Raw genomic sequence first — 25209 nt, forward strand, 5'->3', positions numbered from 1 at the left:
ATTTTTTTAGCTCATATCCATCAGAATGAGTTTTAAAATCTGATATACGTCAGACTTCCGTAGTTGCTCAATGCACATATCTTTTCTGAAGAAGTCTAACAAGCGATAAAAAATCATACGTAACAACTTATTTTTCTGACAATAGTATGCCAAGGTACGCTCTACTTTGGTATTGTCGTTGTGTTGTGCCGTAGATCATGATAAAAATAACGAGACGATAGAAAAGATTTACACATCGGTGAACTTTGGCATGTGGAGGACAGCGAGTAAGATAATTGGTTGGTTCGGACAGGTACAAATCGCCGATAAATGTCTTTCTTATTTTACTTCATATCAGTTAAGCGATAACCACTTATCTATAGGGACGTAAAATTCCGAAATTAACAATTTTACATTATTTTTGTACGGAACACGAGTATTATACAATGTTTTTGATAGATGGACACAGGATGAACGAATATCATCTATGTAACGTGTTTAATATTAATTTATAATATAAATGCGTTTGTATATTTTCTAATTAATCTAGTTTAATATATAAATTACAAAAAAATAATCCATCATAATTAATCTTGTTGTTAAACGTTCCTTCCATGCATATAATCTCCAACAATTATTACGCTTGCAAAAAATAACACTCAATTTTCTCGCGAAATCTCTTTTTATATACATATAAGCATGGAAAGAAATTTGTACTCAACAAATGAGTTATTTAAAGAACCATTACATTGAGAGGCTAGAATTGCGTAGACATATCTAGAGCGCATAATCACAAGAAGCGATCGACTGCGTTACACCGTACACACAAGAAGAAATTTTTGCATAAAATTTCACAATCTAAATTATCGCAATGGATGAAAAAATACTGTGACAGAAAAATACTGCACCATGGAATAATTATCCGCTTATAATATTAAGAGAGGCGCCCTGCGATGTCGCCGTACTTGAGGAAAAATCTAACGATTCGCGAAATGGTCGAGCGAGCTCGCGCTATCAGGAAGTATTTTTCCTTTCTTCGTCGGGACGTAAATCCTAAAGTGGGTTCGCGACGCACGTTGCATCATATTTTTTATCGCGGAAGCACACGCACATAGCGCGGCAGCTGTTATCGCGCGGTCGCAAATATTGCCTACTCAACCACGACCTATATGCATTCGCAATTTTTCCGTTTCGCGATTGGACGTGGTTAGGGGTGGCTGGAAAAATCCAGATGCGTGGCGCGATTGGTGGCAAACGATACGCACTGAAAACGGGAGCGCACTGTTATACGCAGCGCGAACGACATTTGTCGGCAACGTTTTGCCCACGGGTCAAATTTTATTCTGTGCGCGCGACACGACCCGTTATCGCGAATATTACTTTTCCCGTATATTTTTCGTTATAAGCACTAATTGCAAGCAGCGCGCCGGAGGCTTAGCGAGGAAGGATTTACGATAGTCCGGTATCGCGAAACGCACTACCAGTAGCAGTGTACTACTACCGCCTTTCCTTTCATCTAAACAATTGCGTATTTATTCTCTCTTCCGACGTACATGCTGTTTCCGACTTGAAAATTATGTCGCACGATAGTGCTCAAAGGAAATCCGTAGCGACGTGGTAATTCTGTTTTTTCGAGATTCATGATTACATTTTTCGTTCAATTTTAAGTTAATTGAAATTCTTTAAGCAGTCGATATTGGAATAAAGCGGTAATTAGTTTTCTCATCTAATTTTTGGAAAAATCTGGAAAACGTATAGCTCTGAAGGCATACACAAAATATATATATTGTTACATATATTTCACTATTATTATAATATTTATAAAAATATTATATTATAATTTTTCATGAAAATTTATATGTTCTTATTAATTTGTAAAATATAAGAAAGCCAAACATAACACAATGACATGTCACAATCGGACTCTAATTAGATTCCAGCGTCTTCGATTCGCTCGTTCTCTTCCCACGTTAGTTTCTCCGGCATGCCTGTGCTCGTGCGTTCTCTCAAAAACCGCCATCGCGTGTGGGTGGCAATGACACGTAATAATAACGCTCGGCAACGCATCGCGTGCGACAGCGAATCGCGGTGGCGGCGTCGGGGCCCCTCCGTTTCTCCTTGACAAGCGGGTGTTTAATTGGCGTTGAAACCAACGGTGTGACGGGAACACACCGTGTGTGCCGGTGGCGTCGCCCGAATGCCCGAATGCCTGAATCCTGGCCCCGGCCCCGGCCCCGGCCCCGGCCCCGGCTATATACGATACGCAGGCGGATCCGCCATCGCTGGTGCGTTACCACGGCGAAACCCGGTAATTACCCGCGGCACGCAACTTTATACGTGTGTATGCTACGTCGATGGGTGTACGACCACATAGTGCTTCTCGCTGCTCCCTCCCGCAACACAGTCTCCGCTGTGTTGTTGTTGTTGTTGTTCACGATGGCGGTACGTACCCGCGGCGATTTCCGTTCGCGTTTGTTCACCATGGCGAGCGACTTTCTCAGCATTACATACATACTTGGGTGTTGTATCACTATGTGGAATTCGTGTGTGGCATAACGTGAGATACGCATCGCCGCACCGATTTATATCGATTACTTTTAGAGAAGAACTGAGGAAAATTATATATATATAATAGAAAAGCAAGAATCGTGCTAATAATTACGATTATGAATTTTTTCTTACACGCGAATATTTTTTTTTTTTTTTTTTTTTTTTTTTTTAGATTTAAAAGGATGACTTTTTATCTATATAAAGCTAAGATATGAAAATGATAGATGAAAATAATTCTCAGGGGTCTCAGCTTTAAATGTACCGGTTCAGATTGACTGACGTATGAAATAAGTCTAATTAACTTTATTAATTTAATAATATAAATGAATGTATGGTTCTTAATCGTGCAATAAAAGATATGTAATAAGTAGTTATTTCGAGTATTTCTGAAGCGTTTTGTTAAGATTTTATCGATGTTAATTATATTTTATGTTTATGTCGTAGTTTTGTTTTCAGAAATTAGGAACACAACCGTATCGAATGCACACGTGTAATTATCGTTTGTATGTAGAATCATGAGGATAAAAATACATTATTCTCATTTACGTAATGTTATTTCAATTCCCACGTCACCACGGCGGAAATTAAAATTCTATCGCACGGGATCGGTAAACATCACACCGGTTATCATTCGATACCGAGATACACCGCCGACAATAATAATTATCGAGATCACGAAAGATAGTGGGATGCTATAGCCGGAGTAATTATGAGATACGTCATCTCGTCTATTGATTTAAGTCTTCCTATCGTTCGAATCCTTTCCTTCTTTTTTTCTCTTCGAGCAATGCGGCAATTAGTTTGAAAGAATCCGTGTGAGAAAAAAATGGCAAAGTTGATTTTCGATTATACGGCGAATTATCTCGCCTAACATCTGTAGGCTTTAACGAAGGCGAATTCGCAAAATGGCGAAGTGTATACATCTTCGGGATAACGTTCGCCATTGCGCGCGTCGTACGACAGGAAACACGATAATTACTCGCTGCTTCTGTATTCGCGCTGACGTGCAATTATAAGCACACACAAACATAAACACGTACACACGTGTGAGATTGTACGACAGATGACAAGTAACTGACTGATCGCTCTTCTTCGAACACGGAACTTCGACAATGTCGAAAAGAAATTAATATTTTTTATACTCAGCCCGTTAAATGAACTCTAAGGCTATTAGATAATCCACCATTTTGAAATGGCGCGATAGGAAACCCGATAATCACCGACGGTGTGCACGCTCGATGGAGCACCACATTCTCGTGTGCGAGCACCTACGTCGTCGGTGACCATGGCGTCTGCCACGTGCGTTATTTCAATATTACACATCACTGGCAACAAAATAAATCGCGAACGGCGAGGTAATTTTGTATAATTCTGCATAATAATCATCGATCGCGTCGACGAATTTACTACGAATTAATTCCGCGTTTATTTGGTAGGCTGAAAAAAAAAAAGAATCAATCCGCTTGCTCGTCGTTCGTTTCCCGTCGAAAAACCGTCGAGAAGCATCGGCGCGATGCGCGAAATTTTATCGATCGCCAAACGAGATAATATTATGCCGCATAATAAACGTAAACAACAATTAACCCGTCGTATCGAGCGCGGCCCAATTAATTAATCATCGTCGACTGTCTAAATGCCGCGAATTCAAATCACCACGTAATTGGGTAGCATAAATCCTTATGCTACTCCTTTGCTATTCGTTATTTAACGGGCCGTTATAATGGTCTTTTTATAATTTTTAACCATATAAAGAATCGCGTCTCATTACGTTATTTTATCGCTACAAAAAACGTGTCCGTATTTCTTATAACTTTATAAGTTGTATTTATTCTAAGCGAGTTATATTTATCCAAAGTTTAATTGAGCGAATGCTAATCGTGTGACTCATGGATTCTAGTGAGATGGAATAACGCGTGCCACAATTTGCAAAATTTCTCGCTAATTATTCGACAGCCTAGCCAATTATCATAAATCTTATTGACACTTGCTCGGACGTGTTCACGGTAATGCAAATCGGAGCGAGTCGCAGAAAAGGATTACTTTTGTCGGCACAAAAACGATCGTATTGTATTCTAATGACTATCTGTATTTGGAAAGAGATATATCTAATTGCTGTGTACGAGATTTATCATATCATGGGAAACATAGCTATTAATAGATCAGGGTTTGACGATGAATCTAAAAATAAATATAGAAAATATTCTGCGGCAATATTTTCCGGACGCATTCTTTATATAAAGACTTAATAAACTTTATTATAATATCTACTATGAAACATGTACATAAAAGAAATTAAAATAGAGATTTTATTAATACATATCTGCTTATTTTTGTATGCATTTTTCGTGCCAAAATATGTGATTATTCTTGGAGGAATCTTGAGTCGATGATAAATTTAATAATCTTTGTACAATGATATTGCGACGATCGATCGTTCTTTCCTTGCCGTCGGTAACAGAACATGGTAATTTTATCTTTGACTTGTCGAATTGTTTATTGTCGTATTTAACATCGGCAGACAGTGTGCTGTTATGCACGAACGGATAGATTTATAGAAGGAGTAGAGGAGATGCTCATGGGTCTCCGGGTCTCTGCTTACAGTATTCGATTCGACTTGCACCGTATGTTTGTACACACGAGAGCTCGCCTGCATCCGTTCTATCATGATGAATCTCACCGTCAATATTCGCGCTAAATTAATATTTACGTCTATGATATCTGCATTTCCAGAAAATACCGCGATATTATAAGATAATTGAAAAAAAATTAATGTTAAATTCTGTGATGAGACACAATTTTTAAATTTACAGTAGAGTGATATTTATTTTGAAATTAACAAAATTTATAATTTAGAGATAGATTCAGAATATATTCATTTCTAAATGTATATGCATGTCGACATGATTTAATGTTAATAATTTAATTCGTCATCTTACTGTCTCTGCAACAATATTATTACAAAAGAGTTTTATTGATATTTATAATAAGGCTTGAATACGTAAATGCCTAGAATAAATAGCAATTTTAAATATGATATTTTCCGCAATGCGCAGTGATTGGAGACCCTGGTCTTCTCATTATTGTATCGCTTGCATTCTATTCGACAATCATACATCGTGTCTATTATTGCACCATAAATTATAATTAGCGCAACGTCAACACAACGCATTTAACTAATAAATTCATTGCCCATTGTGTGCGCAAATTAATGTATGATAATTTAGTAGATTTTGCTAGAATTAGATCAATCACGAAGGAGAGAGATGATGTTTGACAGAACGATAGATTGAAAAATCGAACGAGTGCTATGCTCCTATCGGAATTGCTAAATCCCTTATGACTATTAACATGAATGCAGATATAAGAGTATCACATATTCTGATCTATTAATTATTCATATTATAATAAGCTTCATATCGCCTCATGATTAACGGATATTTCTATTTATGCATAATTACTCGCGAGAATATCAGCATATTGTATCGTATTTAACTATTATAATATACGAGTTCTTCTGCCAAATATAAGTCACACTTTGATTATTCGTCTAGGTTTCATTTGAATCGCCGTAATAAGCTTTTATAATAATAAATATTAAGAGAATCCAATATTATGTGCTATTAAATCATTTTTTGCCTCGAATATTATATACATCGTCCTTCATTGGTTTTGTACAGGTAAGTCTGAGTTAAAAATTTCTTTCGCGATGTAATTTTCTTTTTATTTTTATTTCTACATTCTTTGGTTACAATGTTGTGCAATTCAGAGTTAAGGAGTTATACAACAAATAAAATTTCACAAATTATCGAGACGCGATAATTCATTATGACAATTACAGTCCGCCCGCCGATTATTCGCCGAAATCTTGTGATAGGTCTTCAGGGTTTATTAATTACCTTTACTTATGGAACTGTTGCAGTTGTCGAATAGGATACAGAGTGGTGGGAGGTTATCGGCATGGGGGTAAAAGGCACTTAGAGTAAGAGTGTATAAAGCAGGCGCACCCTCTGCTGCAGGCGAGCGACAGACGGGTGGCCCCCCCCTCTCTCTCTCTCTCTCTCTCTCTCTCTCTCTCTCTCTCTCTCTCTCTCTCTCTCTCTCTCTCTCTCTCTCTCTCTCTGCCGGGTAGAGTGGGGAATATTTAAAAAGTAATATCAATTACATTTGCATATTCACCACCCACCCATGACCCGCTACCGTTCACCCTGTCCACCCTCCGCCGTTCTCCACCAAATCCCCCAGTCTATCCCTTATAACATAGGGGCTGTGTGTTTTGCCTTCATCATATATAGATCGATTGAGGAGGATTGCATGAACTTGAGAAACATCCGATAAACAATTATACGGTGTATTAATAAGAAAAATATAACGGAGAGCGCGCCAATTGAAAGTATATCTTTATTTATTTGCTTTTCTTATTATCTGCGAGAAATATGTGATAAGTATTATGATAAATAGAAATAAAGTGAGAAATAAAATTTGTAGATTAGGTAAATATTATAATGTCTTTAGTATTTTTTAAGTTTACGATATTAACTGTCACGTTTGCAGACATTAAACGATCAAGTCTGTGTGTATGTGTGTGTTTTTTTTTTTTTTTTTTTTTTTTTACGGTGAAAAGGTATAACAAGAGTATCTGTATTCTGATAAGAAGCAAGCATCGACGTGTAGTCTCATCGAATCTGTCGTTATCGAAGTTGATTCTCGTCGCGGCACAAACGGCTCGTGGTGAATCTTCGTCGCAGCCGTCATCTCAAGATTCTCTCAAGGAACGTCATATTTTTATGGAAACGAGGAATATTAAAGTGGGCGGCGGACGCGTCGTCTCTCGTTTATTCGACGTGGTTTCGCAAACTCGCTGAGGAGAGCGAAGAAAGAGGGAGAACAGGGGGAGGCAAGGGGGGTATCGGGTGCGCACGGTTGTATCGGTGTAAATCTTTGTTTGCAGGAATTTACGTAAGGGCAGAGCGAGTCCCGGCAACGAGGCGCCGCAATACGATAATGCGATAACGTTTCTCCCCCCCCCTCCCTCTCGCGCCCCTACCCAACCCTTGCTTTCGGCTTCTACAACCTCTCTGCCCCCTTTTCAGCAGGGATTTCACCATTGTGCTTGGTGCCGATTGTTACTTCGCGCGCGGGCGTTAACATAACAATACGCAAATGCGCGGCCGCACTCCTCGGTTTTCTTATTCCTCCGCGCGTTCGCTCCTCTTTCTCCCTGTGTCTTTTTTTTTTTTTGTTTTGTTTTGTTTTTTTTTTTTTTTTTTTCTTACAGTCTTTTCTTACTTTTTTTTTCTTACTTCTCACCGCAACGCTTTCGCACTGCGACGAAATTTCGCGTTGACGTGATTCATCGACTTTTGAACGGATTGTTGCGTTGTCGAGTGCGAGAATAACGTGTAATCAAAAGGGCTGTTACTCTTATTTTCCGTATTTTTATTTTCAACATATTAATATTTTGTGCATAATATATACAACATAATAATATGTATAATAAATCTGATTGTATACGAAAGATTTTTTTTCTTTTTTTTTTATAAGATCATGAAGCAGAAGAAAGTCAATGCGTGTATATAATTGGATTTACTCTGTATACTCATTTGATTTCAAAGGCGAAAAAAATGTAACGAAAAAGAAGAAAGTTTATATGATACTTGTTATTCGCTAGTGTGAAATTTTGCTCGATGCGAAATCGAAAATAGAACAGATTTGATGGCGCGCGATCGAATTTTTCGACGCATCGGAAAACGTGCGCTGCACTTGGGTCGCAAGGACAAATGAATAAGAGAATGCGGCGAACCGCGAATAGATCTAGCTTGAAACGTAGTTATCGTTGCCGCACTACCATGATTATTTTCATTACGGTATACGCGCGGCCGATCGCTATCTACTACGCTTCCCACTGTATGGCGAGCCTTAGATTTCATGTTTTTTTCTTAATGATTTGAGCAATTAGCCACGCTGAGTGCCCTGACTTCTCGTTCCAGTTCGCTCCCTCGTCTCCTCCTTCTTCCTTTTGCTAGTCCGGAATTCGCCGTGAGTCCTCCGTTGAGGACGAGGGAAAAAAAATAATGGCGTCGGCTGGCTTGTTATCGCGTCGAAGACGCGCGGTATTATATTTGCCGTGCGAGTAATTAGAGATGAACTATTCTCGCGCGGGAAACGTAATGTTACATTGTAGAGATCGATGACACTGCCACTAATGATATTACGCTAATAATTATAGCGGGACTCCGCGACAATTCGGTTACATGGAAAGACGACGACCTAAGCGGGATAATCGCAGACTCGCGATTATATCGAATCACATTTCTTCCCGAATCTCCTAGACAACGAGGTAACAACATTCTGACGTGGCAAACTCGATACCGAGAGAAATAATTAGCGGTGCCACAACGGCCGCATCGTCGATTGCAAACAGCCGGCCCGAATGATGCTCGGACCTGCCTGCAGGCTCAGGTGGCTCCGCTCTCTCGGAGTTTCCATTGTATAGGGTACAAGGGTGCATACATTACTTTTGTCGGGCCTCCCTATATACTGTCCTCGCGGTACCCACACTGCGAGTCGCGGCAGGTGTTGTTATTTGCCGTACACCCCGCGGTACCGGCCGAGTTCTCGTCGCGCTCGCGCTCGCGCTATTCTTGAATTTATCGCCCGTGAAAACTCGTTTTCCGCGTGCAACGTGACGCCAATTACCGTCGGAGACGCAATCGAGGGCTTCGCGGACGTGTCCCGTCCACCAATAGTCGCTAGAGTTCACAGTATGTTGATAGCGATGCAACGATATTTAAAAGCCGTCGACTCGATAAATTGCAAAGAGTAAACTTAAAAATATTGCATCTTGGTAGTAGATATTGTTTTATATACTTTCAGATTTAAATGACGATTTTTAAAAAACTACAAAGAATTTCATCTCAAATTAATTGAAGTAAACTCAAAGTAAATTAAATTGCAAGTATTGTTATCTAATAATATTATTATACATTGAAGATTTTTATACTTTTTCATTTTTTATTTTTCGCTTCTTCTCTCCATTGTATTACATTTGTTAGACCGAGCGAGATGGATTGAATATGAACTGATTGATCACACACCGATTCCAGCGCGACTAACGAATACGCCGACGGCTGTCGTTGAAACTTTGAGATAGCGATAAAACGCGGCGGTATCTCACGGGTACGCCATGGGAACAATTTGCGGCCATGTATATCGTCGTGTTACAAACTCGCTTTATTTAGATTTGATTTCAGTAAAAACCCCGTCGCGTACGTGACGGCACGTACATATCGTGTCGCTGGGGCCGCCTCCGACGTTCTTTCGTTTGCTTTCGCTCAACGATAGGGCGATTTCACGGCTATCATTTTGCAACGGATGCCATTAAGTGTAGAGCTAAACTTGAAATATCGCGTTATGATACGAATTCGTAAAAAATTATAGTAATCGTCTTTGATCGAAGGCGCGACTGAATAAAAGCATATCTGAAATTGACAGAACAAGACTTCTGATTCTAAAATAAAATTGATAGTCTTATATAGTAACGCGGTTTAATGACAATTTTATGGTGGACAACATCAGTCTCTTTGTCAAATCTAAATCTAAAATTTTCTATCACACAATAATGTAAAAAATTAAATAATTTTATAATTGATAGCTATGTGCCACATAATCTAATATTGCATAAGGAGCATTTATATTTTCAAATTATTTTCACATTGAATTAACGATAATTGAAAATAATAATTTGTGTCTATGCAACGCAGTTTTCTTCACGCTTCTTCTACAATGCGTTACGAAGCCTTGTAAATGATTGCACGCGAGATGATTAAGAAATCTTCATATCTCAGGGAAATTTACTGGCAATGGCATTTGCAATGAAGAAAGCATAAAGCAAAAGCACGCGATAAACTCTTTAAACCAAACCATTGCCTATGACTGTAAAGACTGTTTATGTTCATGGAAAATAATCGATGGTGGAAAAGCGTTTCAGTACAATTACAAGTGATATTCATCATGAAAAGTCTGCACGAGAACTCAGATAGACATAAGTCAAGTCGCGTTTAGGCGTCATTATTCGAAGGTACGATGTCACGATAAGCGAATACTGCATTATTTCGCGTGTTTATTACAGAGACTAAATGTAAAGACGAAGAACCGCGAGAACGAAAGGAACGGAAAGAGAAGGAAAAGACAAACGGAAGGGGAGAAAGGGAGAAGTCAAGCCTAATATGGCCGCCGCGTTCTCTGTATTCCGGTCGTAGACGGAACAGCGAGGAAGACGAGCGAGCGAGCGGGAGCGGCTCCAAAGCCGAGCTTTCTCAATGCCAGTCATCTCCCGGAATGCGCTGGTACGCGTTATACCTCCGTAGTTTGTATTCCCGTATCGCGCGCGACGGATGGAAAGACCTTCGGCGAGTCCTCAAAGAGGAGGACACGGGACCGGCGCGACGCGACGCGACGCGACGCGGCTCGGCTCGGCTCGACTCGGTTCGCCGTTCATCTTCGAAACGCGCGTGCGAGAGATGCTGTTTTCGTCTAGCCAGCCAATGTGCGGCCATTTTGAGTTTCTCAAGGCGCCACCTAGCACATGGCACGGTTCGCTTCCCGTCACCTGATCTGGGCGATGTCGGAGGAAGGTCGTCGTCACCTTGACGGTCGCGGTCTTAGATCGACGATCGAAGCGACGCGCTGCGCTTCTTTTATAGCGCAATTTTTTTTTTTTTCTAATTTAAACTGTTCTTCAACCTAGTCGAAACGTACCTCTTTATCGTTACCACGATATAGCTCGATAAGACGCCGCTGATAAGACATGGCGAACATTGACCTTGCCGTTTGTTCAATCTTCATGGGTAACCTAGTGTAGCACGTGGTCGTGATCGCATGCTAGAGCACGTGGTCACCTAGATTAACCCTGTCACTTGCGAGATGAGGATAGACACTTTGAAAATTCACTGAGAGACCGTTACTCCGAAAAGCACCTCTCATCGAGAGTACGAGCGCGAGGACGACGACGACGACGACGACGACGACGACGACGACGACGACGACGACGACGACGACGACGACGACGACGACGACGACGACGACGTCGTCGTCGTCTTCGGATTTGCCGGCTGCGAGACGAACCACGGCGGGGTTCCTAGCAGACAGGGAGAGGAATACGAACTAAGGGTTCTATATCCATCCGACGAGCGACGAGGAGCCGGGCCGAGTCGAGCATAGCATAGGGAGCAGAGCAAGGAACACTGGCACCACTCCTGGTAGGGGTAGCCGACGTCCGTCCCGAGTCTTTCCTCATCTGCAAGTCGTATAACCGAGCTAATTATCAAGTTAATATGGCCATTCTGTATGGAACCCCGCGAGAGAGTGGGTGGAAGCGAGATGCTAGCAAGGGGTGGCGCACGGCGTGCGAGCGAGACGGTCGGAGGTACATTGATATTATAAGTTGCTTCAATCGCTGTATTCATTTGTAAACTAACCAGGCTAAATGTATTCACCACCGCGAGCCGGCGCGCCGATAGGCGGAGCCACGGGTACGACGGCGCCCTTCCTTCCTTCCTTCCTTCCTTCCTTCCTTTCATCCATCTACCTTCCTACCCTTACGCCATCGACGTCGTCGACTGTTTTCTCTCGCCAACGTCCTTCTGATCGTCCTCGATAACCTCGTTCTTCGATGGTCACCATCGCTATTCGTCCAGTGAAGTTCATGTTATTATTGCATCGGAGATTTTGATATTTGCCAACAATTTCAGCGATTGTTTTATCGGGGAACAATAGTGTAATTTTTGTATTTTTTGTTAAGAAAAATTTCTTGCAAAATTTAAGTTTATAAAAGATTCATTTGTTGCCTATTTATTGTTTCTGTTTTGACTTAAAACATCCTAAGTTTCACTCTTGTGTTGTCTAAAAAAAATTTTTAGCTAAATTTTATTGCTGTAGTAAATATGACGTATAGGAGGGTGCAATCTTCTTTTCCATCCCTTCTTTGAATTTTGTCCCAATTGCATTTTGCGAGATAAGCCGGTATCGTAACAAAGTCGAAGAACGTTCTCCGACGCTCCTACGACATCTGCTCCTCCTGACACGGCTATCCTGAATCTGGCGACCGCTCCGGCGAAAGCGGAGGCGTACACACTCTGTCATTACGTTTCATGTATTCAGATTTTTTCCTGCGAGAGCGGAGCTAGCGCGGGCGCCGGCGTGTATTATTATTCCGGAGCAACTTTCCGCCCACCTCTTTCGCTTCCCTACCTTTCCTCTTTCTCGACGGCGTGGAATATCGCTATGGTTCGGGCGCTCCTACGACGACGGCGACGACAACGTCGTCGTCTTACGGTTCGTCTCGAAAACGGAGACCGCGGAAATATGAATGCATAAATGCATAAGCGCTCCCACTACTGTCGTCGCCGCGGCCACCACCATCTGGTCCTCCCGCCTACTTCATTCACGTCGTGATTCCGAATTTCTTTCTTCGAACACACTTTTTGCCCCCTTTGACCTAACCACGCTCGTCGGAATTTCTTCCGACTGAGTCTCGAGCTCTTGCGCTAGAATGGATTCGCCGACGTAGAAAAATACTGGATGTTCATCGTTTCATCTCGCGACATGGAATAGTGCTGTGGATAGAAAAAAAAAAAAAAAAAAAAAAGAAATTAGACATTAACATTCTCATATATCGAAGAAAAATCGCTCTTTATTTTCATTTCAAGTTGCTCTAGCTCTGTAATCACATACAAGTCTGTACACAAGTTCTTTAAGATTCTCAATAGAAATAATATTTTATTATGATAAGTACCGAGCCGTTCATGTTCTTCAAAGTATATAGTACGCTTGCACGCTCTCAGATTGTATTTTGGTTGGACGGAGGATACGAGCCTCCCTCTCCGAACGAAAAGAGAAGACGCACCGGTGGTGCCACGAGATTAAAAGACAAATTAGCATAATGTGTGCCTGCGCGCCCCAAGCCGTCCTACGAAGAATTACGGGGATAGTATGCTCGAGTACTCTCTCCTAGTATCTCTGCATGCATTGCGACTCTCATAATAATGAATCAAAATCTTTTTTTATAAACTGCATATATATTTTCTTTATTCATTTGAAATTATCGAATGAATATTTACAGATATATATTTATATCATATTTCAAATTTTTTAAATAAGAAATGTGTGCTAAAATACTGGCATAAACCATCGAATATGTGAAATTTTTATTTAACCATTAAACTTTCTTTATAGGAAAATTTGTTACTTTTTATTTGAAATTCATTAATCTGCTTTTTTTTTTTATTAATTTCAAGACTTTAGTAATTTTGATTACGATGGCGATAGAAAACGATCCTCGATCCAAATACTTTCAGCGTGCGAAGCGTAACGCGTCGCTATCACAGCAACGCTGGCGAGTTTTTAATCAGGCGTCGTGCTCGTCTCTGTCTGGTCGGCAACCAAAAAGGACCGTCGACCGTCGGTCGACGTAGCGAGGGAGCGGGCAATAGAAAGGGGGTGAGGGCGAGCGGGGAACGTTGGCGGCGATGCAAATAGCGCGTTTAATAAAGTGTCGCACGGTTGCCATTTGAATATTGTAGCATATTCACTTTTCTCATCGAGTCTGCGCGAGGAGGAGATGGAAAGTTGACATAGAGATGACGAAGAGAGCGAGAGAGAAAAAGAGAGAAGGAGAGGGAGAGGCGAGAAGTTGAGCAAGGTGGCAAAGAGAAAAGCGTAAGAAAAGGCGGGGAAAGTTGACGGAGAAGATCCGCGACTAGGAGGGCGAAGAGGAGATCACCGTGATGTCTCTCGGTTTATATATACACACATACACGCACACGTGTGAACGTATATACATACTTATAGATAAACGTGTACAGCGACGGTGGAGCGAGAGAGGAAAACGGCGAATCGCACCTTCTTCGCTTCATGCATGATTCAGCCGCAGTATCTCATTTCATCTGTGCCGCCTCCTCCGCTAAACTATATCTCCTAATGGTAATGCTATTCCGCGGCACATATCTCTTTATATTACGTGGGCTGCTTGGCTGACTGGCTGGTTCACGGTTTCTTGGCTTGAGTATATCCCGACAAAAGTGCTTCCACCACAGCCACCCGCTCTCCTACTATCCCTTCAGAGCTCGATGTTAGCACCCTATCCTCTCAGATCTCGCAGAGCGTCTTTCTCTGCCGTTTACCACCTTCGGGAAGATCTACCCTTCTAGGTACGAGCAGTACCCTCATGGTGTATACGTGTGTTTGTACAACACGTCAGTGTGCGCGCTCGTGGTGTGTGCGCTCGGCCGGGCGAGCGCGTTCGTCGTGGGCGCTCTTGAGCGCGGAGCACTGGAGAAGAAATAAAGAAAGAAATTGTTAGTTCTCGCTGTTTTAAATTACCATTTATTACTACACATAAACCCGACCTGGGCCGGGAAGTCCTACCAGCGGCCATCTTGTCCCACCCTCGTGAGGGGTTGAGAGGCAGTCGAGGGATCGCGGAGTAGGCGAAGGCAGGGTCGAGAACACAGTCTATATCATCGTCTTTTGCTCTCCATCCCCGTATCCCGTTTTCTCTCCACCCCAACGTCTTCTCTTTTTCATAGAGACGGTCCTCTCTCTTTCTTTGTCCGTCTACGCCATTCTCTCTCTTCTCTTACGAGGTTCGTATATCTCTGTACCGCGCGTAGGGTTGAAACCCTCAGTAATGATCATTACCTCCGGCATAGTGACAAGTGAGCCCGGGGAACCGGCGCTACGACTGCAGGAAATGGCCACAGATAACGCTGTCATGGCCATTTTTATATTATGACGAATGGATCATCTTTCTTCCGTTAACTTGGCCGCGCTAGGGCGCCAAGACTTTGAAGGGGAATGCGGTTGATAGATTTCGCGCAACTGTTTCACGCTTTCCCAGCAAGTATTTTTCTTTCTCGGTGCAGTCTCGTTTGTTATTGTAAAGTCAAACTCCATATATTACTACTTCGATATTTTTCGATTTTAACATTTTTATTTTAAGAAAAATCAATTAATAAATATAATTATCAATTAATAAATCTTTAATGTAAAAGGTCTTTTATATAACTAGATAGCTACTTAGCTGAGAGGCAGGTAAGCAGTATTAGAAATTGATTACTTGAGAAATAAGCGTAACAAGGAATTAGAAAAGAAAGAGAAAATTCAAGATCAATTTATAGAATTATGTTTCTATAAAGACTTTAGCACGTTCTTGTAAGACTGTCACGCATCTAATATCGGTTTTTTTCTGTTATAAACTCGTACGATTCTCCCCTCTCGTAGCGTTTTCTCCATTTTTTTCTGCTTTTCTTCGCCGCAAACGGCGACCATAAAGATCTCGACGAAAAAAAAAAAAAAAGAAAATATCCGACTCGATAATGTTTCGTTTCGGATCTCATGGCGCCCCCCCGCTGGCGGGATGGCTTTTTTCAGCCCCCTCGTCACGCGGCAATAACGGCACCGGGCAGTCTTTCATATCGTATCGGACCAGCTCGTCTATGTGGAAATGCGATCACTTAGAACCGGCCTCGAAGTATAATTCGCCTACGTCTACGTAGATCGGCGTGCCGGTCGGTTGCGTCCGTGTGTGAGAGCCCGAACAGATCGTATATTTTTTATTATTGGTCGATGGAGCCGGTCTCCCGGGGGGAGGGGAGGGATGAGATAGAATGGCGGTGGATAGGAGGCTTTCGATAGCTGACCACTCGACTGGATGTGGATGCTTCCTTCTCTCCTCCCGGTCAAGCTCCTCGCGTCCTTCCCTCGTGCTCCCGTTTCCTTCACCATGTTGCAAAAGGAAGCCGTTTGAGTTGACATAAACGTGTGTGTGTGTGTGTGTGTGTGTGTGTGTGTGTGTGTGTGTGCAGTGGTCGTGTATATTTTTCGCGGATGTGTGTTTGCGCGAGTGCTCCATTCCATATATATGCGGCACGATGGACCGCGTATCTCTTAGGTCGAGGTCGTTTTATTGAGTGTGGACGGTGGAGAAGCGATTCTCATGTTTTTACATCGAGGCAATTTTTCCATCTCGCCCCGTTGCCTTCAAGAACACGGACTTTCGACGTTTCAGGACCGCCGGCCGTCTGGTTATTTCTTCCCGTCTCCCCTTTCGCGATTCTCCCGTCTCTCTTATATCCTCTCCATCTCTCTCGGATCAGTCCGTCTCATCAGCCGATATCATTCGTCCCGTACGCGACACGAAATTCGAAAGGACATCTTAAGCCGATGTCTACGTTTAGATTGCCATCGCAAGTTTATGAGTGGTTGATGGACGCCGGTAGAGGATTGATGTTACGAAATGTTTAATTCATACGAATTCAGGAAGGACAATTGTATATTTAAACAAGTTAAAAACAATTAGATATTGCACAAGCTTCTTAAAGTAATAAAACTTGAAAAAATAATATCAAAACTTGATGTATTTTACAAAAAAGAAAAATCTTAAGTATTATATATATCATGATTACATAATAATTTTAATAATTGTAAGCCGATAATTGATGATAATAAAAAATATCAGGAATAAAGAAATAACAGAATACAATTGGAATAATTGTGGCAATAATATAATCAAATATTTCAAAGACAAAAATACTAATAATTTCACGATCTGGTGATAAATATTACGTCTATTTCTCCAGCGATATTTTCCGAACACAAAGTCAACCGTTTGCTTTCTAAAATCTAATCATTCCGAAAGAGAGTAATCCTTTCGAGGATGAGGCGGGCTGCTCATTTAATTCAATCGTCGAAGCGTGCACCGGCGGACTATTCGTTATTAACTTTAGCCGCGTAACCACATAGTATATAAGAGCCATCGCCGACGTGGTTATTCTAGGGTAGCGTTTCTGCAAGAGGGTTGGTGGTTCACGAACGCGACTCTCTCTATCGAAAGAGAGCATCCTCCTCGAAGAGGATCGGTGTATCGAAGGTAGTCCGGAGGATTCCTTCGAGAAGGCTCCTTCTCCTCGAGGTGAAGCCGCCGGTTGGCTCGCCTCCGCTTTCGGGGGACTGTTCGCCGACGAAGCCCGGGGATTGGTCTAGGACGATGGCTGTCCGTGCTCTTCTCTCTCTCTCTCTCTCTCTTTCTATCCCTCTCCCATCGTACCTCTCCTCGGTAGCTTGATTATACGTTGACCTAAGAAAATCAACCACCCACTACTACCACCACAGTAGCGCCAGCCGCACGTCCTCGGCCTTCCCCGGTGATGGTGGCCGGGGGTCTCGCCATCCTTTCGACCATCCAGCCGAGAAGAGAGAAGCTCCGAGGCGCGCCGAACAAGCGAACCAGGTGCCCCGATTCTAACCTTCCTCTTCCATCGACGGGGCTGCACCGTCACGACTAGGAAGAGGGAGAGGAAGCGAGCGAGGGGTAACTCATCGCTTATGGATACTGATGACTCGCGCAATGAACTCAGACCGCGCTAAGGGTGGTACCGCTCTGCGGTAAACCCGCCGTTCTTCCCTTCTCTTGTCTTCGGCATCCACATCCCTCTCTCATCTCTTCTTCGCCGTCGTCGTTCACTCTCCTCTTTCTTCCTTCGTGGTTATTTCTCTTCGTGTCTCTCTCTCTTTCTACTCTACCCGCCTTTCTGCTCTCCAACCTGCGATCTTTCAATAACATTTTCCCTTTTTCTCGGGCCAGTTGGGGGAAGATAGCGGAAATTGTGTACCCGTCTTATGTATAGAACATGCGGGAGCTTCATTGCAACTTGGTGGTCTTGTACGTATTCAGTGGTTCCACAGTAAAAGCGATTGAGTTAATGCGTTTCAAGTGACAAATGGATTCACTTGTATTCTCCAATAAAGAAATAACATTTAAATACAGATTAATTCCGCTATCAGTTTAATAATGATAAATTTAGAAAGTATTTTGCATATATAATTTAAGATTATAAATTATTTTATACAAAATATTATATTTTTACCTTTTTCTCTGTTTTCTTTTTAATATCACCTTGGCCTTTAAATCTTGCTTAAGAAATAGAACAGAGAATATAGTTCACTTTGTATATTCATATACGCTCATATACCTGACATGACTACATACTTTCACCTTCAAAGTACCTTTGCTTAAATGCCTTGACACGGCCTCACGTGCACATTAAACGAGTGCGATATGCGCGAATATCGTTGTAACGCCTAACGAGGCGAGTTACAAAGTGAATAGAGTAGAAATTTTGTCGCGACGTCGCCGGGGAAGTCGCTTTTTCCACGGCTTTCCTACTTTTCTCTGCTTCTCGCATACGCGGCCATTCGTTTCTATTACCTCACGTTAAGGGAGCCCGGCCGGTCGGTCGGTTAGTCTCGGCGCCCCAAGGTTAGATTTATTTTCACTCCACTCGGATATTTTTTTATGGTCCCGCACGCGCGGGAGATAGACGCTGGTAGTGTCCTAGAGGGAAGAAACGTCTCGCACGCGTCCGATCCGCAACGGACGGACTCTCAACACACGCGTCGAATCATACACCGGACGTGCACGTATTCCTCGCGTGCACATGTATGCGCAGCCGAGCGGACGGCATCGGTCGTATAATAAACCCATAAACACCCCCGTTGTGCGTTGAGAAAAAGAACGCAGGGTGGCAAGCAGGGGCGAAAGACACAGACGAGCCCACCCCTCCCGGAGTAATACATAAAATGCCGTGCACACGCTCGGAACGTTAACGTGCGGATACACACGCGGCGATACACATTGATGATCGTCTCTGGAATCATTTTCAGAAACGCTAGGTTCATTATCTCGGCGATTCCTCTCGCTTCGTGAAGTGTCCATCATGTTTTTTTCGCGAGAAAAATTGAGCAATCGTTGTTTTCTCATCATATTTTGTTTGATTTAAAAAATATAAAGAAAAGCAGAAAACCTTCATTAAAAACATACTATTGATTCAAAGGGCACTGATCTAGAATATAGAAATTTAATCATCTGCTAATTATTTGTCATTATCTTTAATACAGCCAATTTTTCGTCAATAAAAATATTCGAATTTTTTTGAAACATTGCACAAATTTCGAGATTATAATTTTATGAGTTTAGGCGATAAAACATCCCTGATAAGAGATGCGATCAGGCGTGCCGTACATTGGTAAACGACCTTGCGAGCATATGATATGTGCACGTCGCAGCGTGCATGCGTGGTATGCAATACCGTGAGACTTCCTTCGATGAAAGAGAGACGCGGGAAGGTGAGGAAAAGACAAAAGAAAAAGTCGCAGGTGCGGGAGCGTAAACGGGAGATCGGGAGGGAAAAGGGGAATAGGGAGGAGAGAATTCCTAAGCACCCGGAGCGCAATGCTTACCCGCGGTAACGTTTAAGCGTTGCCATAAGTAAGTAGCGAGACCTTACCGCGCATCAAGAAACAAACAGCTGGCGCGCGCAATATGAATTAAACATGCTGATTAATAATTAACAAGTTGCCGGCTCTTTGCTTAGGTATACCGATATAGACGGTGGGTGTTCTCTCTCTCTCTATCTTGTGATTTCACTCGCTACATGTGAGCGTCGCGCTCGATTAAATTTACGTTCGACATTCTAGAGATGAGATAATTGCGAGATATTAAACATCGAAAACTGAATGAGAACACGGCTTATCGCGCAACTTGACAATCATTATCTCTCTCGATTTATTTAATGGTTTGTTTTTTTTTTTTTTTTTTTTTTTTTTTTTCGAGACATAACGGATATTTTTAGGAAATATTTCTACGCATTGCTTTTACTCACAATAGTAGGTTATCATTCGGTAAGTAAATAAACGTCGGGCCTTGAATTTTACTGCGACTTGTTGGCGACTCGAACTCATAGTTCTATTTAAAGTCGCTGATCAGATTTGCCGAATGAAAGCGCTAGCTTTCGCCTTTGATGCCGAGCTGTAGTTTCTCGCTTTCTTCACTTTGCGTGTACATAAAGATGACGTTGTGCTACGAAACAAAGTCCCAGTTGAATAGCGAAAACTGAATTTAAAGTTTCGTTCATGCGAATTAATGAAAGAGATGAAAGAGATGCGCGTTCGATCGTATTTATATCTCGACCGAGAGGATTCTGTAGTAATGGTACCGCTTTGCAGAAATCCGATCAATTCTGCCTGTAAAACGAGGAAAGAGTCAAAGAAGAAGAGGAAGAAGCCGACGAGACGAGGATCCGTCGACTCGCTCGCTCGCGCGTTTGCCTCTTCATGTTTATTAATGTCCCGTACGTCCGTCTATCGATTCGCCGTTTCACTCTCGTTCCTCTAGCGAGATAATGATACTGACCTACGCCAGCTGTCGCGTAACCGTGGATTTAAATGACTTAACAACACCGCGAAGAAACGCCGGCAGCCATCCGGACAGCGCGTTCTTGACACATTGACTGCATACATTATTGTAAACGTCGCCATCGACGCGATCGACGCAGGGAAGAGATTGAAAGGCGGCGAACTGACTGGGTTCAAGCAGAAACACGTGATACTGTCCAAGTGTCATCGAGTTAAGCACAATTCGATGAAGAGAAATTTACGTAAAAAATTACCCATATGAATAAAGAAACTTTAAAAAATTTTACTGTATAACTTTATAAAGTTAAAGTAGAGTTTATTTCTTAAATTAAACAACGAATTAAATTTCTTCATTTATTCAGGCTTATTTAACTCAATTATTTAACTTTGAAAAATCGTTGATACCTTTACATTTTTATCGGGATGTTAGATGTCAAATTAGTCATAGAATCTGTCCTAGAAATATCGTTTAAAAAGATCCGAAACCTTGTGTATATATCTCTTTGTTGGCGACGGTTTTGACCTGAACCGGAAAGATTCGCGATAAAGCTTCCGGCAACCCCTCTCGCAGACTCATTAATATCTTATATTGAGAAACCGCATAATTGTCGCTCACACCCTGAACAGTTTCAACATTGTACGACGAGTAGGGTGACGAGTCCAGGAAGTATGCTCATAATTGCTTGAGAGAGAGAGGGAGGGGGAGCAGAGAGAGAGAGAGAGACAGGAGGCGGATGGAGAAGCAAGGCAACGAACGACACGAGAGCCGTAACGCTGTTGTTGTATGGATTAATTAGCGATAAGGCTTCTAATGAGCGGCAGGTGAGCGAATCAGCGGGCGAACGATTAAGTAAGCCGCATTTCGTATCACGGTAGTTCAGTCTGTTTGATGCGTGAATTACGACGGTGTACATAATATGAGGAATAAGAATCTGATCTTCAAGCTTCGACAACATCTTTTTCTCTTTACACGAATAATAAGTCCATTTTATTTATTTCCATAACATTGAAATTTTTTCCGATTATCTTGTGGTATATACCTGACAGCATATACTTGACAGCAATATTTTCTGGGACGTCTGATTATGATATGGTCATTATAAACATTGATAAATAATTATTATAAGTATTTCAAATTAAAAAATTTCGAAATATATTAATAATATAATAGTAGATATTCTCACTCTGCTTCAGATAAATACTTAAACATAATGTGTAAAAACACCATGGTTTCTATTGGATATTAAGTTTCACTCGCTCGTAATTATATTCACGTGCTGATACTCTCTTCTCGTTTACATGAAATTATGTCGGTGCTAACAGTCAGGCAAAATGTCCTCTCGATTGTCGCGATCATGCGTCTCTTTTGATTGTCGCGACGGGCCGGGTTCATTGCCATATCCTAACGAAATTATGCAGTTACTTTGGTGCAACGTGACATTACGGGAGACGACAGACAAAAAAATAATGGCCGACGTCGCACGCGGCGGTGTCAGAGCGGATGACGGTGTACGCGTTTATGGCGAACGGCGGCTGTTGAGGAGAGAGACACCTTAAGAGGGCCGGGGAGTCACGTCCTGTGAATTGTGGGCCACGTGACAGAGGCGTGATCGAGGTGCGACGCGATGGAACAATGCCATCGGAGTTCTTCGAGGAGGAATGCCGATACGCCGCGCCCATCTTTTCACGAGCTGCCTGCTCGCGCGATGCGACGACAAACGTCGTTTGACAATCGGCCCGATCGCGACAATCCACCGCGGACAATCGGCGTCTCGGACTCGGTGTCTCAAACCGAACCGATCGATAGACTGACTTCGAGTCATTCGTAAAGTTTTTACCGTTTCGCATGCATCTTGACGAAGCCGGCGCTTAACGGGACCAAAAACTTCCACGCGTTGAACTTCCAGGATTTGCGGCAAACTCGAGACTCGTTGTCGCTGCTGTCATCATCGTTATTTGCGTTCCTCACAAACCTACAATACTGACAAGAATTGCCCTTTGGCCGATAACGAAAAATTCATATGTACAATAAATGATAGATTTTATCTTGCGATATAATAAAACGAGAAGCAGCAATTAATTTTTATTCTTTTTTTTTTTGTCAATAATCACACATATATGAATTTCATGAACAAAGTATTGATTTTTTAGTTTTATCTAGTAAAGAAAAGTTTGAAGAAAATCTTTTTTCAGAGATGTTGTAATGTAATGTAAGATTACTCGTGCCAACCGGATGTTATTGGTACGATAAAGTCAGCCTATGTCGTCTGTGTAAACCGTAAACCATGCATCTTTACGGCGTCATTGGCCTCTAACGGGATCGAGAATTTCCACAGGAAGCCTGATAGTCGGCCGTACTCGAAATGCTCGATTTACACCGTGGAGGCGTAAATAGACTTTTATAACTGGTACGCATTTGCCATGCCGCGTTCTCGTAGCCTTTTCTTAATGAAGTTGTTAATCGCCGACGCTCGATTCCCACGAAACAAGAGCTATCTTCCCACATAGAATCTACGTTCGCCCTTGCATGATTTCATTTCCGAATCTTCTTACTTTTTTAATTAAATACAAAGTAAAAACTGCAGTCATCTGATTTTTTTTCTCTTTACATTAATACATGAATGTATCTTTATATTAAAATTTAAGATAATAGATATCTATTATTAATTTTATATTTATTGCATATCTATATTTTTATATCTTTCTATTATATAAAATTAACCTTTCCGCTTAATGATACTCTGTGTATGCTATTTTATTTTAAATACAAAAGGTATGAAAAGGCATAACTGAGAGGAACACATAGAGTTATTTTCTTCGCTCTTTTTTCGCACGTCGTAATCGAAAATTACTACGTTGCGCCAAATTCACCGTGCGCTAAAGCGATCCGCTAATGCCTTTCTCTTAATGAAGCCATCCATCCTCGACGTGCAGGTAGTCCGACGTACAGCTGTCGATCGATGGTCCGTTTTCCACGGCCATAATGGACCGTGGCCGACTACCACGGGTTGTAAAGCGTAAGGCCGTCGGTAAAGTAAGTAGGTACCGCCGTGCGTGTCACGCGCGTTATAAGAATGCGATAAGACACGTGACACGCCATCGCGTCCCGCTTGCAGACAATACAAAATCCGTCGTCGGCGTTCCGTTCCATTCTGAGAGACATCGCCGCGCCATTGTGTCGGCCTGATGTTCGATGATACCATACTTGAAGAAGAGCCTCGAGCCGGTCTGTCTTGTGACCTTATTCCACTAAAATATACGCGACATGCATGTCAAATGAGTGTGAATTGCATCGTTCTTCGTTCAAGTTATTTGACGTTCCAATTGTTGGCGGATCGAAAATATCTCGCTTTATTAAAAATAATTATAAATTCTAGTTCAAAAACTTCGTCATGTGGAAAAATATCTCGTGACTGACTCATTTTTAATCATAAGCACGAGCTCATATAGTTAACATTCATTTATTATTCTCCACGGTTAAAGTGACCATTATATAGTCACCAGTGTCTGATATCGCTATAACAGATAAGAACGAATTTATGACTGAGATTAAACCGATATTCTCAAGAGAACAATCACATCTTCCACAAGTAGAGACGGTTTCTTTTTTTTTTTTTTTTTTTTTTTTTCCATTTTTTTCTTTTACGAAGCTAACTGCCGTGTATGTTTGTGAGGATGATCTTTTTAAGTCGGAAACAAATTTAAGACTCTCGTCATTTCGTAGTTATGTTTCTTATTCATCTCTTATCAAAGATACAAAACCTTTCCTTCTCATATCAAAGTAACTGACGACGTCTCGTCAGGCATCGGGACAATAAAGATTATCTCGATGGTCGAGGGTGTGAGAATGGGTGTTACCTCGTTACACGGTACCCCGTTGTACCTACATTACACAGTCGCGCTCGCACGTTCCCTTATATAAACTCATACAAACACACACATACAAGTATATATACGGTCTTATTATCGCACCGGTGCAATTAAAGAAGGAAGCCTAGAAATTAGCGGGTGGCGGACGTAGGTAAGTATAGAGTCCGTTGCGGTACGAGCCAGTGGCACCAACCACGAGAACCAAGGGGGATGGCTCGTTGAATCTACGAGGAAAGAGAGAGAAAGAAGCGAGATTGCGAGCTGGAGAAAGAGAGGGAGAGAAAAAGAGAAAGAGAAGGAGAAGGAGAGCGAAACTTCTGAATATGCATGGGCCAAACGGAACGGGACGAGGACGAGATAAGGGCCGACTTATTTTTCCTGCCTTTCATTTTGTACCATCCTTATTTTATTTTGGCGCTAACTGCTACCGCTACCCGCTACGCCACCGGAGATGGCCCCCGTTTCTTCCTCTTCTCTCTCTTTCTCTCCCTTCCCCCCCCCCTTCTCCCCCTTTTCCTGGTCCCGTACGCAAAGCCGTCTTGCAACTTGAAATTCTCTCAT

The 25209-nt window shown here is 42.0% G+C and overlaps 1 protein-coding gene and 1 long non-coding RNA gene across 19 annotated transcripts in view; one reads left to right on the forward strand and one right to left on the reverse strand.

The window, feature by feature from the left end:
* Positions 1-25209, forward strand: part of LOC140675369 (uncharacterized) — a 104758-nt gene that overhangs the window by 68958 nt on the left and 10591 nt on the right. The window lies entirely within an intron of this gene.
* The window catches only part of LOC140675363 (uncharacterized), a 202060-nt gene that overhangs the window by 60831 nt on the left and 116020 nt on the right, over positions 1-25209 (reverse strand). For 2 of the 18 annotated variants that reach the window (XR_012048368.1, XR_012048376.1), the window contains one exon: positions 11287-14856. The exons of 12 other annotated variants lie outside the window; for them this stretch is intronic. Coding sequence is in view for 2 of the 6 variants with exons in the window: in XM_072909736.1 (XP_072765837.1) it covers positions 23646-24027 (382 nt within the window). In the remaining 4 variants the exon portion in view is untranslated. 4 more of the 18 variants (XR_012048379.1, XM_072909736.1, XR_012048367.1 and 1 more) reach the window with 3 other exon arrangements.

The sequence above is a fragment of the Anoplolepis gracilipes genome, chromosome 17, assembly GCF_047496725.1.
Source record: "Anoplolepis gracilipes chromosome 17, ASM4749672v1, whole genome shotgun sequence".
NCBI classification, from domain to species: Eukaryota; Metazoa; Arthropoda; class Insecta; order Hymenoptera; family Formicidae; genus Anoplolepis; species Anoplolepis gracilipes.